We start from the raw sequence: 11,851 nt of genomic DNA, 5'->3' as shown, positions 1-11,851 counted from the left end.
GTCAGGTGGTAGCTGACCCTTTACATCACTGTCAGCAAAGGCGTCCCACAGCAGCCGGTACATACATTGCTTGTGATGGGGATCATTCCACCAATCTAGCATAACTTTACTTCACCATTCTCCCATATAAGTCCACTCTTTTCTATGTGAGTGAGAACTGCATTAACATCTTTCAGGAGGTTATTGTACCATAATTGTCCCACTTCCAACACCAATGACATAGCACAGTATTAGAAAGTAGACAAAATACAAATTAGTAAGATCAATATATTTACCATTTATTTTCAACAACCTTGCAAGTTAACAGACAGGAAGTCTCTCCTGGCAAACACCCCTTCACTCACAGTGCCAACATTTTTATCACCTTCGCTAACTCAACATAATTTATCCAAGGAACAAAGGACATGAATTAACACACTGTTGCAACCATTTTACACATCACCTTATTTACAAATATGTTCACAAACTGTTATTACAACACCAACAGAATACCCACAAGTCACTGCGCTACAGGCCACAAGGGGCGTTACAGTATTTTTACACTGGTTATATATTTGATATTAGTCTCTCAGCACAGAAACTGTAGGTCATATTTTATTTTATATATGACATATCATAATACTATATCACAAGCTATGTAGTGAAACCCCAGATGGCTATCGACTATGAAATGATATAGTGCATGTCCCGTCAATGAGTGGTTTTTGATCATAAGGCATATCAACCCGTTTGAACAGAGGTTTAGCCACGTTACAGCCAACTTTTGTGTCCCTGGGTCAGGTTACATGAGATCTGTGATTCTCCTTGCAGGCTGCTTGATTTCACTAATGTTTTAAATTTTGTCTTTTGTTTCACTGCTGACAACACCTGCACGCACATTTTCCATTCATGCACATCTTACACAACTGACTTTATGGATTTACACATCCTATTCTGTACACATTAATTTGTTTGATTTAATCTGATTAAAATTTGATTTTATAAAGTATTCAATCAAAGTAAACATGATGTTGTCTCAAATGTTTGTTGTGACCTTGTGAGCCAGTCATGACAGCTGGTTTGCAGGCCCTCTTTGGATTGCTGTGCTGTTGTTAAAAAATACAATTAAGCATTTATGTATTGTATTGAGGTTTACCCCACAGATACAAAAGTAGATACATTCTTGTGCAACATAGGGACTCACAGAATTGTAGGTAGTTTTCTGAACCAACATCAAAGAATGTGTCATCAGTGATATTTGGCAAGTTGGACTCCACATGTTGTATATATTAGTTTCACATATTTTTATACATGTTATACATTCTCATTAGTTCTCATGAAGTAAGCTGTCCTGAGATTGTCCACATACTGAGATGGTAAAAATTCTAATCAGTTCACTTTAAAGCCACCATGTTAACATTTGGAAGAATATATGGCTGAGAACAATCAAAGAAAGGAACTTTGAATGAGATGTCTCCTTTGTGCCACCACTGAAGAGGTTTTTGTTTGTGTCACCCTTCAGCAGGACCTCCACCGGGTAATGGTCACTAACCTCAAGCGCCTGAATAGAAAACAAAGACAAAATACCTTACTATTTACTTTTTGCTGCTTTAGTTAAGCCTATCATATAGCTTCACATTTCACAACACACGCAGCCTGTTACCTGCTCCTCTGTGAGTTGGTATTCCATTTGGAAGTTAAATGGTTTGGCTGAATAGGGCACAACTGCTCTGGCAAACCTTTCCCCATGTACAACGATCCTGTTGGAAAACACATAATCTCTTACAAAGAGGTTATCTTTGGTCATTAGAGGAAACCACACCCATCTACAGATGCAGCTATCATTTTGATTTCAGCTACTCACCTGTTTCATGACTGCATCTTGTACGGTTATGATACTATTGCAGTGACAGAAACTGTCCACATACATATGAACAGCTGCCAAAGGACTCAACACTTCAGACTCAGAAGCAGACAGGCTGATACAGCCATGCAGTGACAAACTTACACTTTCTGAAGGAAACAAACAACTTCATGTTTTGATCCAATGCTGAATGCACAAGAGGGCATCCTCCTCCTCACTTAACAACTCTCACTGTCACATGATTTATAAGGGAGTCTGGTAATTGCAGTTACTAGTTGGATGCTTAGTTAAAACAGATGTTGTGTTACCCAGTCATCTGCTAGTATGCTTCTTTGGGGTGTTTGCACCTGTACTTAGAGCTGTCTACCTTATCTGATTATTCCGTACGGATGCTAACATCAAGACTCTCAAAACATTACAAGCAGAGGCTTGAGTGGTGTAGGGTCCAACTAGATCTGTGGATCTGGAGCCACTTTGTGGTGGGACCTATGGAGTGTGAATTCACCTGTCATAGGTGCAGGATGTGGAGGATCGCACAGTTGTGTCAACCTTATCTGGAATCAGCCACAAGAGGCTCCTTTCTGTAATCAAGCGAACGTTCTTCCTGTTCTTCTGAGCAAGGTAGCCACAGTCAGCGTTGAAGTCTCCCAGAAGCATCACATCCTGCTCTTACGCACACATTCACAGCAAAATTGATGGTAGAACTACAAAATTGTATTGACTTTGAGACTGGGTCATTGTGAATGTGTCCTGCAGTTTTAGTTAGCACCAACAAACTTTACCTCAGTTTTCCACATCTTTTTCACATGTTGCAATACGTCATACAATGCATCAAGTTCCTTAGTTGTGTTGGTCGGAGTGGTGTGCTGAGGTATGAGGACAAACTCTTTTATAGCTGAAGATAGAGATGGGGTTAGGAGGGAGGGAGGGTGCAAGGAAAGGTATTTATATGCCACACATCACCATGCTATTCCTCATCTTAAATGAATCCTGAGTGTCAGAAAACTGACCTGTCTTGGGGGCTTTGAAGCGGACAACAAAAGGCTCCCTGGAGAAAGCATCAACATCTCCGGGTTGATCATCTGGGTACTGATACTGTCCAGTGACTTTGACTGTACCTGTCCTGTACAGAATCAGACAAACAAATTACAGCCTGGAGTTAAGATATCTCAACTTTGGTGCATCCAGCAGTGTAGACACACAGTTTAGCTCACCTGTAAACAAATACATACTGCTCCTGGTATGATTCAGACCTGCCCAGTCTCTCACTGGCCACAGCGTCATACACATGCTCTGTGTCATACCTGAATATCGACAGAAAAGTGGACACAACTGTTAATTCTGTTATTCTGATCTTCAGAACATCACCATTTCTGACTTGTGTTATGATTCAGATTTAGTGCCATATCCAATATTTTATTTCCTGTCACCTCAGTTTTGATTTGGGTGGTTATGTTTCCTCTAAACATACGTGCCATCTAGGTGTGGTGTATCACTTGTTGCTTCTGATAATGGTCACAGTGTCAGATATGAGACACACTGATCTGAACTGTTTGGAAGAAAAATGTAAGAGTCTACTCTTTATTAAAAGCTGTTTTCACTGTCCTGTCTCTGTCTTTGGCTGTCGTCTCTTGTCTCATCTCTCATCTGTGTGTGAGTATCTGTCTGACTTGAATCACAGTGCTGAATGTAATGATACATGATTAACAATTTATGCAATTGTTCCTTGAGTTTACAGGTTTGCTAGTGCTGTAAAGGTTAGAAAAGAGAAATGCTCTTTCAAAATATAATCATTTTCCAAAATGTATCAGTTATAGGTCCAATTCTGGATAGGACACTATCTGAGTTTGGTCCACCTATTTGTGATCTCGGGGAAAGTCACCTGTTAAGGCGTTCAAGCAGCCGTGGTAAAGCTCTTTGTTGACTGTCTCTCACTTCCTGAAGTAAACTTACATCACAGCGAGCGATAATCTGGAAGATATATCACAGCAATTAAAAGTTATTTGCATAGTAACACAAAAGTAAGTGTTGCATTTTGGCCAGGAGGATAAAGCAGGGGAAATGGCAAAGCCCTCTTTCTGGTGAACCACCATGGATCCTAATTGCTTAAATAATATGGATGGCAGTTAAAGGAGAGAAACAAATATTGTATTGATCCCACTTGAACTGTGATTTACAAGTTTGTCATTTAAAAGATGTTTCCTTTAAAAACTCCAGACAGTTTGTCATAAAGTCATTTATGACATTTCAACATTCATTTACAAAAGCTCAGCTTGGCAGGTTGTTTACAGGTATTAGTGATACAAGTGTTAGATAGGGTCTGTCACTGGCTGATCATACTTGTATGTTCTTTTTCTTGTCTAAAACATAATTCTGGTCTTATTTCTTCAACATGTTAACCAAAGCCCTTTATATTATACTAGAACCCGGCCGCTTGATAGCTGCCCCTTACACCAGCCTGCCTCATTCATTCAGCATTAAACATTAACATGTTTTTGCTTCAGTCATTGCCCATAGTTGTATTCTCTTACACTAGAAAAGCCCAAATAAACCCTCCATCCCAGCTTGGTTAACTAAGTTAATGTCCTGTCTGTCATTGGAAAAGATCAAATGTTCCTTTAGAGGTTCTACTGCCAGTTTCTACAAAACATGGTAGCCTATCCTCTCCTTAATATTCTTCTCTGGACTCATCTGATTCTTAATGCATCTATTTTTTGATGTAAGCATCTTGGACATCCTTGTATATTATTAGTATTAGTATTTTTATCTTTTATTTATTTTTGATATGTTGTTTTCATATCTCCTTCTGAGAGTTTGGTGTAGCAGGTGAGGGGTTGGAGTAAGGTGCTGGTTCTGTTTTTCTGTTTTAACACACCAAAAAATGGCCGGGGAGGAAAAAAGTGTTGGAACACATATTTCTACTTTGGATATATTTGATATGTGTACAACACTGGTTTCATTGAGACAAAAAACAAAAACATTTGTCTCACACCATTTACACCCCACAACAGTTTGGGTCCAATCCAGTTCACACCCACAAAAGCCAAATCCATCCATCTTTGTCTTACCCTGGTAAGAGTAAGCATGACATTGCTCTTCTGGGACTTGGAATCCCCAAAGCTTTGGACGTTGAAAGCACAGACTCTAAAATCTGAGGAGCCTTCAACATCACACACACCCATGAGGAAGGGAAGCAGGAGGAGGGTGAAGGGCCTCATGGCACAGAGCTGGGACAGTGACCTTATGTGTGGAGACAAAGACAGACCAGATTTGATTGACTGACATCTACAGTTTGTGTGCACAAGAACCACAGAAGCAACACTGTAACTGTACATCATGTATGACTAGCCCTTTTCACACAGATGCTGCATTATCACCAAAGCAGTGGTACACAAGTTCTCCGCCATTGTTTGTTCACACAGAGTCAAGCAACTCTGCCATAAAGGTGAACCAGTGTGTAATTCACGTAGAAAGTCAATCGGTCGGGAGGGCTGACAGTTGGATTTTTGGGGCAGAAATGTGATGAAGAGTCAGTAGGACAGGCAGGAGGACAGACACCTCTCCACATATATCTGCAGAATTTTTTTCCTCGTATAACTTGCCAAAGACAGTTATAGTTACTATGTTACTGTGGTTTGGTCATGTAACAGTGCTTTGTGGGACATTACTCTTTATTTAGTTGAGTGAAGGATTTGTGTTGTAATCAGACTGACATGCCCCTACTCCTCACCGCCAGTTTATCCATTCACACAGGTCTAGTTGGCCAACACTGTGGCTCTCATATACCTCTGGAGGCGCGTCACAGCCGCAGCAAAATTTCACCCCTTGCAGCCTCTGAGACATTCACATAGAGGAGGATGCGGAGAATTGGCGCAGGATCCCTGCACTCAAAGGGCAGTGTGAACGAGGCTACTACCTCCAGAAGCATATCAGCATCGGACTTCACAATACTATACACATCATGATACAATTATATCACAATACATTACGATTCAATGCATAGTTCACTGGAAATGTAAAAACAGAGTTGGAATATAAGTTGTTGTATGATCTGGGTTGTCTTAATACATCACAACAGATTATATTGAATTTCATGTCTAATTTATTACAGCAGCACTGGCAAATTTTCACAGTTGCACACTGTGTTACCAAACACACTGATATAGCTGCCATAACAATGTAAGTGCACTCTTGCACTTAACTGGACACACTGAAATAGAAAAAAACATGAAAATAATGTCCATTAGGTGTTATCTTGTGTCACTGAACTTATTTTGATGCTATCATAAATGCACAAGTATTCTCAGTCTCCCTGAACACACTGTAAACATCATATGAATACAAAGTTACTTTTAAAAGTGACATGACCCAACACTGACTTCAAAAGATCCCTACTGATTGGTTCAATATGTGGTAGCTTCGTCCATTTCCTCTGACAATTGTGGGATTGTATATTGTGGAAAAAAAGAAAGAAATCCTAGTTTGAGTTAAAATAGATTTGCTTTGCAAAGGTAGCAAACCCTGGTCTTCCATGGGAAGGTGTGACCTACCCATCTCTCCCAAGCCACTGCCTGTGCTTTGCTTACTGGTACCTACATATTTATGTGTGTAAGTTAACTGATGCAATTTATATGTTTATTTCAACCTATACCACAATCTTTTCATGACACAAGCTTATACCAAAATTAAGGAATAGGTTGATCACCAGCAGAAATTAAAAAAACATATAATGTTGAGTACTGTTCACATTTGAACATTTCCGATACTGGTACCTGGAATTTGGTTCCCAAAGATCGAGTCATATTCCTAATAACAGTGTTTATCAAATGTGAGTCAGTCTTTCTGAGTTTTATTTCATCATTGCTCTACTGCATATGAGAGTGGTAAATAAAATAACTTTTGAAGTAAATTGCTACACTTAGCTGTTGATAAAAAAAACATTTTACCTCTCATACAAGAGGCTTCCTCACTTCTTACTAACCGAAGGAGAGTTGGCAGGCTGTTAACCTTTGTGTGGGAGTGTTCCTACAGAGCTGTTAAGGACATGTGTGAGCTCTGAGTTTCAGAGTTGATATGGCCTCTAGTGGGTCGCTGACTCAACCAGTCTTCATGTGGGCTGCTAAGGCTAGGTGAGCCCAGGTGTGAATGGTTGTTAAGCTGTCTGGGGTGGGAACTCAGTACTGCATTGGAGCTGGGGTTGATAGGTAGTGTCTTAGGCCAGCTCCTCTGTTCAAATATGGTTGTTCCAGTGTGACATAGATGGACTAATTTACTCCTCTTTCCAACGATCTGTCTTCTCTGGCCAAGATGTTTACATTGTTGTCCTCAAAGGAATGATTTTTCTCCTTCAGATTTAAGTGGACAGCAGAGTCTTGACCTGAGGAGTTGGCCCTCCTGTGTTTATGGAGAAGTTGTTTTGTCTCCCCAGTTTCTAAATATGTGCAGCCCTGGCAGCACCGAACAACATAAACTACATTACTCTGTGTATGCCTGGGTGCTGCTGTAGTAGAGAAAAGACATTGCGCTGGGGCATGTGGTCTGACCGGTGTTTGGAGGCAGACGGGTGCAGTTCCCTTGAAGGCCAGCACCACTATCTTGAATCAGATGTGGGCTGCCACAGGAAGAAGCCAATGGAGGACATGGAAGAGGGGGGTCACGTGGGAGGATTTGGTTTGATTGAAAATGAGGCATGCTGCAGCGTTCCGGATATGCTGCAACGGTTTAGACGCAGAGGCTGGGAGTTCAGTCAAAAGCGAGTTGCAATAGTCCAGGCGGGAGATGACCAGCGCCTGGATCAGGAGTTGCGTTACTACCTTTGTATTTAATTGGTCTATGGTGCTTGGTCTAAGTATGTTTAGGGCATGTCCAAGTCCATTGTGTTAATGAAAGGAGTGTCATGGATGTGTTTTGGGCAAAACATAAATTAAACCAATCCAAGTGTCTTCTCCCATTCCCTTTAAGAGCCAGGTGCACCAGGACCTGACACCTATTAATCAATAGAACTCATTTTAGCTGCGGAGCATTGCCAATTGTGAAACAGCGCTGCCCCGCCGTTTCACAATCGGCACTGCCTTGCCATTTCATGATCAACAACTGAACCCACCTGTGTAGACTCATCTTACTATCTGAATCATGCACTCTTTAAAATGGTGCTGTCGCTTGCTGCTGCCTCAACATAGTAATCTGCCATCACTGTGCTTGACCACACCTCACTCTAAGACCAACACACCCAGGGGCGCACAGGAGGGTGATAGTACATTTTCTATTGACACAACATGGGTGCTGGGTGTACACCGCATCAGTCTGAAACTAGTAATGAGACTTGTAATGCGCTGTGAGAGCACATGTATCGTATCAGATGCGAAATAAAATAGACTGTTTGTAAATACACTCTTATCCCAATCACCATGTCATGACTTTTAACTCACTGTCTTTCTCTTGTTACTCAAAAGTAACCAGTTGTTTTAACATGAATTAGTACTCGTAGTACTGAGGTAATTTGGTCAGTACCCTTAAAAGTACCATGTTTGGTACCCAACCCTAATGACATATTACCATTCTTAAAACTAGAATGTTGCAGCACACCAGTGCTGGAGAATAGGACCTTTGCTGTATGCTTGCAATTTGCTTGGGTTTATGCAAGAAAACTAGTAAAGTTTAAGATGGATCATGTTATAATGACTATTCTTACTCCAGCAACTTTGGTAACAAACGTACCAACATAAAGTAAGTAATTTACATTAGGTTACATACATGACTTAACTACATTAGTAGGTTAATATAACCTAAAATAACCAACTTTTAGTATCAAACTGGACAAGAAGAGCTGTCTCCTGAGCTATATGGACTTTTCACGCTTCATACCACTTTTGTTTACTTCCTCCTTTGTAGACATAATAATTACTGCAGCCAGTGGAGGTAACAAGCTGCTTCCAAAGTCAAACTAAACCCAACCAAAGTTATATATTCCTCAACCAAGTAGTTTTGCTGCCTCTGAAACATAAATTATCAAAATTCAACCAAACTGTGACTGATTTACAATTGTTTACCTCCTATTTGTGGCACAAACAGATAACCTTGTTTCATAAACAGTAACATTTCTTTCTAAAAAAAACCAACAACAATATAACATAGTCCAGAACCTGTGTGTGCATGTGTGTGTATTTGTGTATGTGAATCCTATCTACATGATCTTCTTGAAGAGTTGCGGAGTCAGCATTCACAGTGGAACTTCCTGTTTGCTTATGTAAGCATTATGGTTTCCCCAAGATGTGTTTGGACTTGGTTGGGTTTAACTAATACCTTATGCTAATGTTTCTTACTTGCTGTTAAATGTGTCATTTTTGTGGAGTACAATTGTCAAATAACTGCTTTCCTCTTGACAGATGAAAAAAATGAACTCTTGTCTATCTGTTAGATATGGTGCAATGGCCAGGAGGTGATGAGTTTAGCTTGGCATAAAGTCTGGAAGCTGGTTGTACAGATAACATGACTCTGTCCAGAGATCAAAAATACTAGCTCCTCTGAAATGCTAACATACACTATATTACCAAAAGTATTCGCTCACCTGCCTTTACTCATTCTATGAACTGAAGTGCCATCCCATTCCTAACTCATAGAATTCAATATGATGTCGGTCCACCTTTTGCAGCTATTACTCTTCTGGGAAGACTGTCCACAAGGTTGAGGAGAGTGTTTATAGGAATTTTTGACCATTCTTCCAAAAGCGCATTGGTGAGGTCACACACTGATGTTGGTCGAGAAGGCCTGGCTCTCAGTCTCCGCTCTAATTCATCCCAAAGGTGTTCTATCGGGTTCAGGTCAGGACTCTGTGCAGGCCAGTCAAGTTCATCCACACCAGACTCTGTCATCCACGTCTTTATGGACCTTGCTTTGTGCACTGGTGCACAGTCATGTTGGAAGAGGAAGGGGCCCGCTCCAAACTGTTCCCACAAGGTTGGGAGCATGGAATTGTCCAAAATGTTTTGGTATCCTGAAGCATTCAATGTTCCTTTCACTGGAACTAAGGGGCCAAGCCCAGCTCCTGAAAAACAACCCCATACCATAATTCCTCCTCCACCAAATTTCACAGTTGGCACAATGCAATCTGAAATGTACCGTTCTCCTGGCAACCTCCAAACCCAGACTCGTCCATCAGATTGCCAGATGGAAAAGCGTGATTCATCACTCCAGAGAACGCGTCTCCACTGCTCTAGAGGCCAGTGACGGCGTGCTTTACACCATTGCATCCGACGCCTTGCATTGCACTTGGTGATGTGTGGCTTGGCTGCAGCTGCTCGGCCATGGAAACCCATTCCATGAAGCTCTCTGCGTACTGTACTTGGGCTAATCTGAAGGTCACATGAAGTTTGTAGCTCTCTAGCAATTGACTGTGCAGAAAGTCGGCGACCTCTTTGCACTATGCGCTTCAGCATCCGCTGACCCCTCTCCGTCACTTTACGTGGCCTACCACTTCGTGGCTGAGTTGCTGTTGTTCCCAAACGCTTCCATTTTGTTATAATAGAGCTGACAGTTGACTGTGGAATATTTAGGAGCGAGGAAATTTCACGACTGGATTTGTTGCACAAGTGGCATCCTATGACAGTTCCACGCTGGAATTCACTGAGCTCCTGAGAGCGGCCCATTCTTTCACAAATGTCTTGTTTCACAGTCTGCATGCCTGAGTGCTTGAATTTATACACCTGGGGCCAGGCCAAGTGATTAGAACACCTGATTCTGATCATTTGAATGGGTGAGCGAATACTTTTGGTAATATAGTGTAGCTTAACAGAAACATGTAACAGAAAGGTCAGGCTTGTCCTCTAACTAACAAACTATATTCACCTAAAGCGAAACCTGATTCAGATGTGGATGATGTGAAAGATTTCAGTTGTGGCCACTCAAAGTTTGTATTTATTTATTTTGTATCTAAGTTTGTAATTATTTTGATAAAGAACTGAGCTTATCTAATACAATCATTTGAAATTAATGTTTGTCATTGTTTTACTGTAATATCCTTCTTTAATGCGCATAAACACACACACACAGTTGTGGCAGATCAAGAGGCAGCAGCCTACAGCTCTGTTAAATTACTTCAGGCTCGCTCAGGGGCAAAATCTAACTCTGGGTACTAAGAAAGTACCTTGAACTTGAAAACAGCCATGATGTCATGGTTCACAACACGGACCGTCAGCCTCTCTCTCTGCCTGTCATTTAATCCTGTCAAACACAAACCCACACACTCACACACACATACACGTTAGGAAGAATAAAGGCTGAGTGAAAGGTGGAGTAGCAGCAGTTTACCAGATAGTTGTCTCGGTGTGGCAGCAGGGTTTCCTGCTTGCTTTCTCTCTACTGAAACTCGAAGCTCCGGTATGTTTCCTGGAGGTGGGACTTGTCCACAAGTGGAGCTTCAGGATACAACTTGATCTCGATCCTAGTTTAAAAAGTCACTAAAGGCACGTTGTAACTTGTCTCTCTTCTCTCTTGTGACAAAAGTACTTATTGTAAGTCGCTTTGGACAAAAGTGTCTGCTAAATGCCCTAAATGTAAATGTAAATGTAAGGTAAAATTCAAGAAGGCAGGTTTCATCTGTCAGCTGAGGCTGTAAACAGCTGTAAGCAGTCAAAGTTGGCCCCTCCTCTCCGCTCAACAACATAGACACCGCCTGTTCCCATTTTAGCGGGTGACAGATTATTCTTTGTCTACAAATAGTTTTTTACAAAAGGAAAATCTCACTAATTCTGCCTGTAATTCAAATTTGGCATAAAAAGGAAATCACAAGAATAACTGTTACAGATAACACTAGGTGAGTGCAGATGTCAACAGTCATGTGAAGTAAATCATTATTATCATTAGTGTGGGCTGTCATGTGACAATAAGAGAGACTCTACTTATGGGGCTCCATAATCTTACTATCACATCAAACAGTTCAATGATGAAGCGAATTACGAATGCACTCTTAAATACTTCTGGTTATATTAAGTCCATTTAGCAATAATCCGC

General features: G+C 41.0%; 1 protein-coding gene across 2 annotated transcripts; it reads right to left on the bottom strand.

Moving 5' to 3' along the window:
• Nucleotides 1-257: 257 nt before the first annotated feature.
• LOC119023466 (deoxyribonuclease gamma-like) lies at nucleotides 258-11,471 on the bottom strand. Of its 2 annotated transcripts, XM_037105409.1 has the most exons (10): nucleotides 11,150-11,471; nucleotides 10,986-11,062; nucleotides 4,912-5,083; nucleotides 3,726-3,814; nucleotides 3,058-3,147; nucleotides 2,854-2,966; nucleotides 2,626-2,738; nucleotides 2,349-2,506; nucleotides 1,643-1,739; nucleotides 258-1,540 (listed from the first exon to the last, which is right to left on the bottom strand). In XM_037105409.1, exons 2-10 carry the CDS (start codon nucleotides 11,012-11,014, stop codon nucleotides 1,379-1,381), a joined length of 1,023 nt encoding a protein of 340 aa, XP_036961304.1. In that variant the 5' UTR covers nucleotides 11,015-11,062; nucleotides 11,150-11,471; the 3' UTR covers nucleotides 258-1,378. The 2 variants fall into 2 exon arrangements, with proteins under 2 accessions (XP_036961304.1, XP_036961306.1); XM_037105411.1 differs by lacking the exon at nucleotides 10,986-11,062.
• Between the last annotated feature and the right edge of the window lie 380 nt (nucleotides 11,472-11,851).

Source organism: Acanthopagrus latus, chromosome 7, assembly GCF_904848185.1.
Source record: "Acanthopagrus latus isolate v.2019 chromosome 7, fAcaLat1.1, whole genome shotgun sequence".
NCBI classification, from domain to species: Eukaryota; Metazoa; Chordata; class Actinopteri; order Spariformes; family Sparidae; genus Acanthopagrus; species Acanthopagrus latus.
The sequence above is the reverse complement of the archived record's forward strand: the minus strand, read 5'-3'. Positions and strand labels throughout refer to the sequence as shown.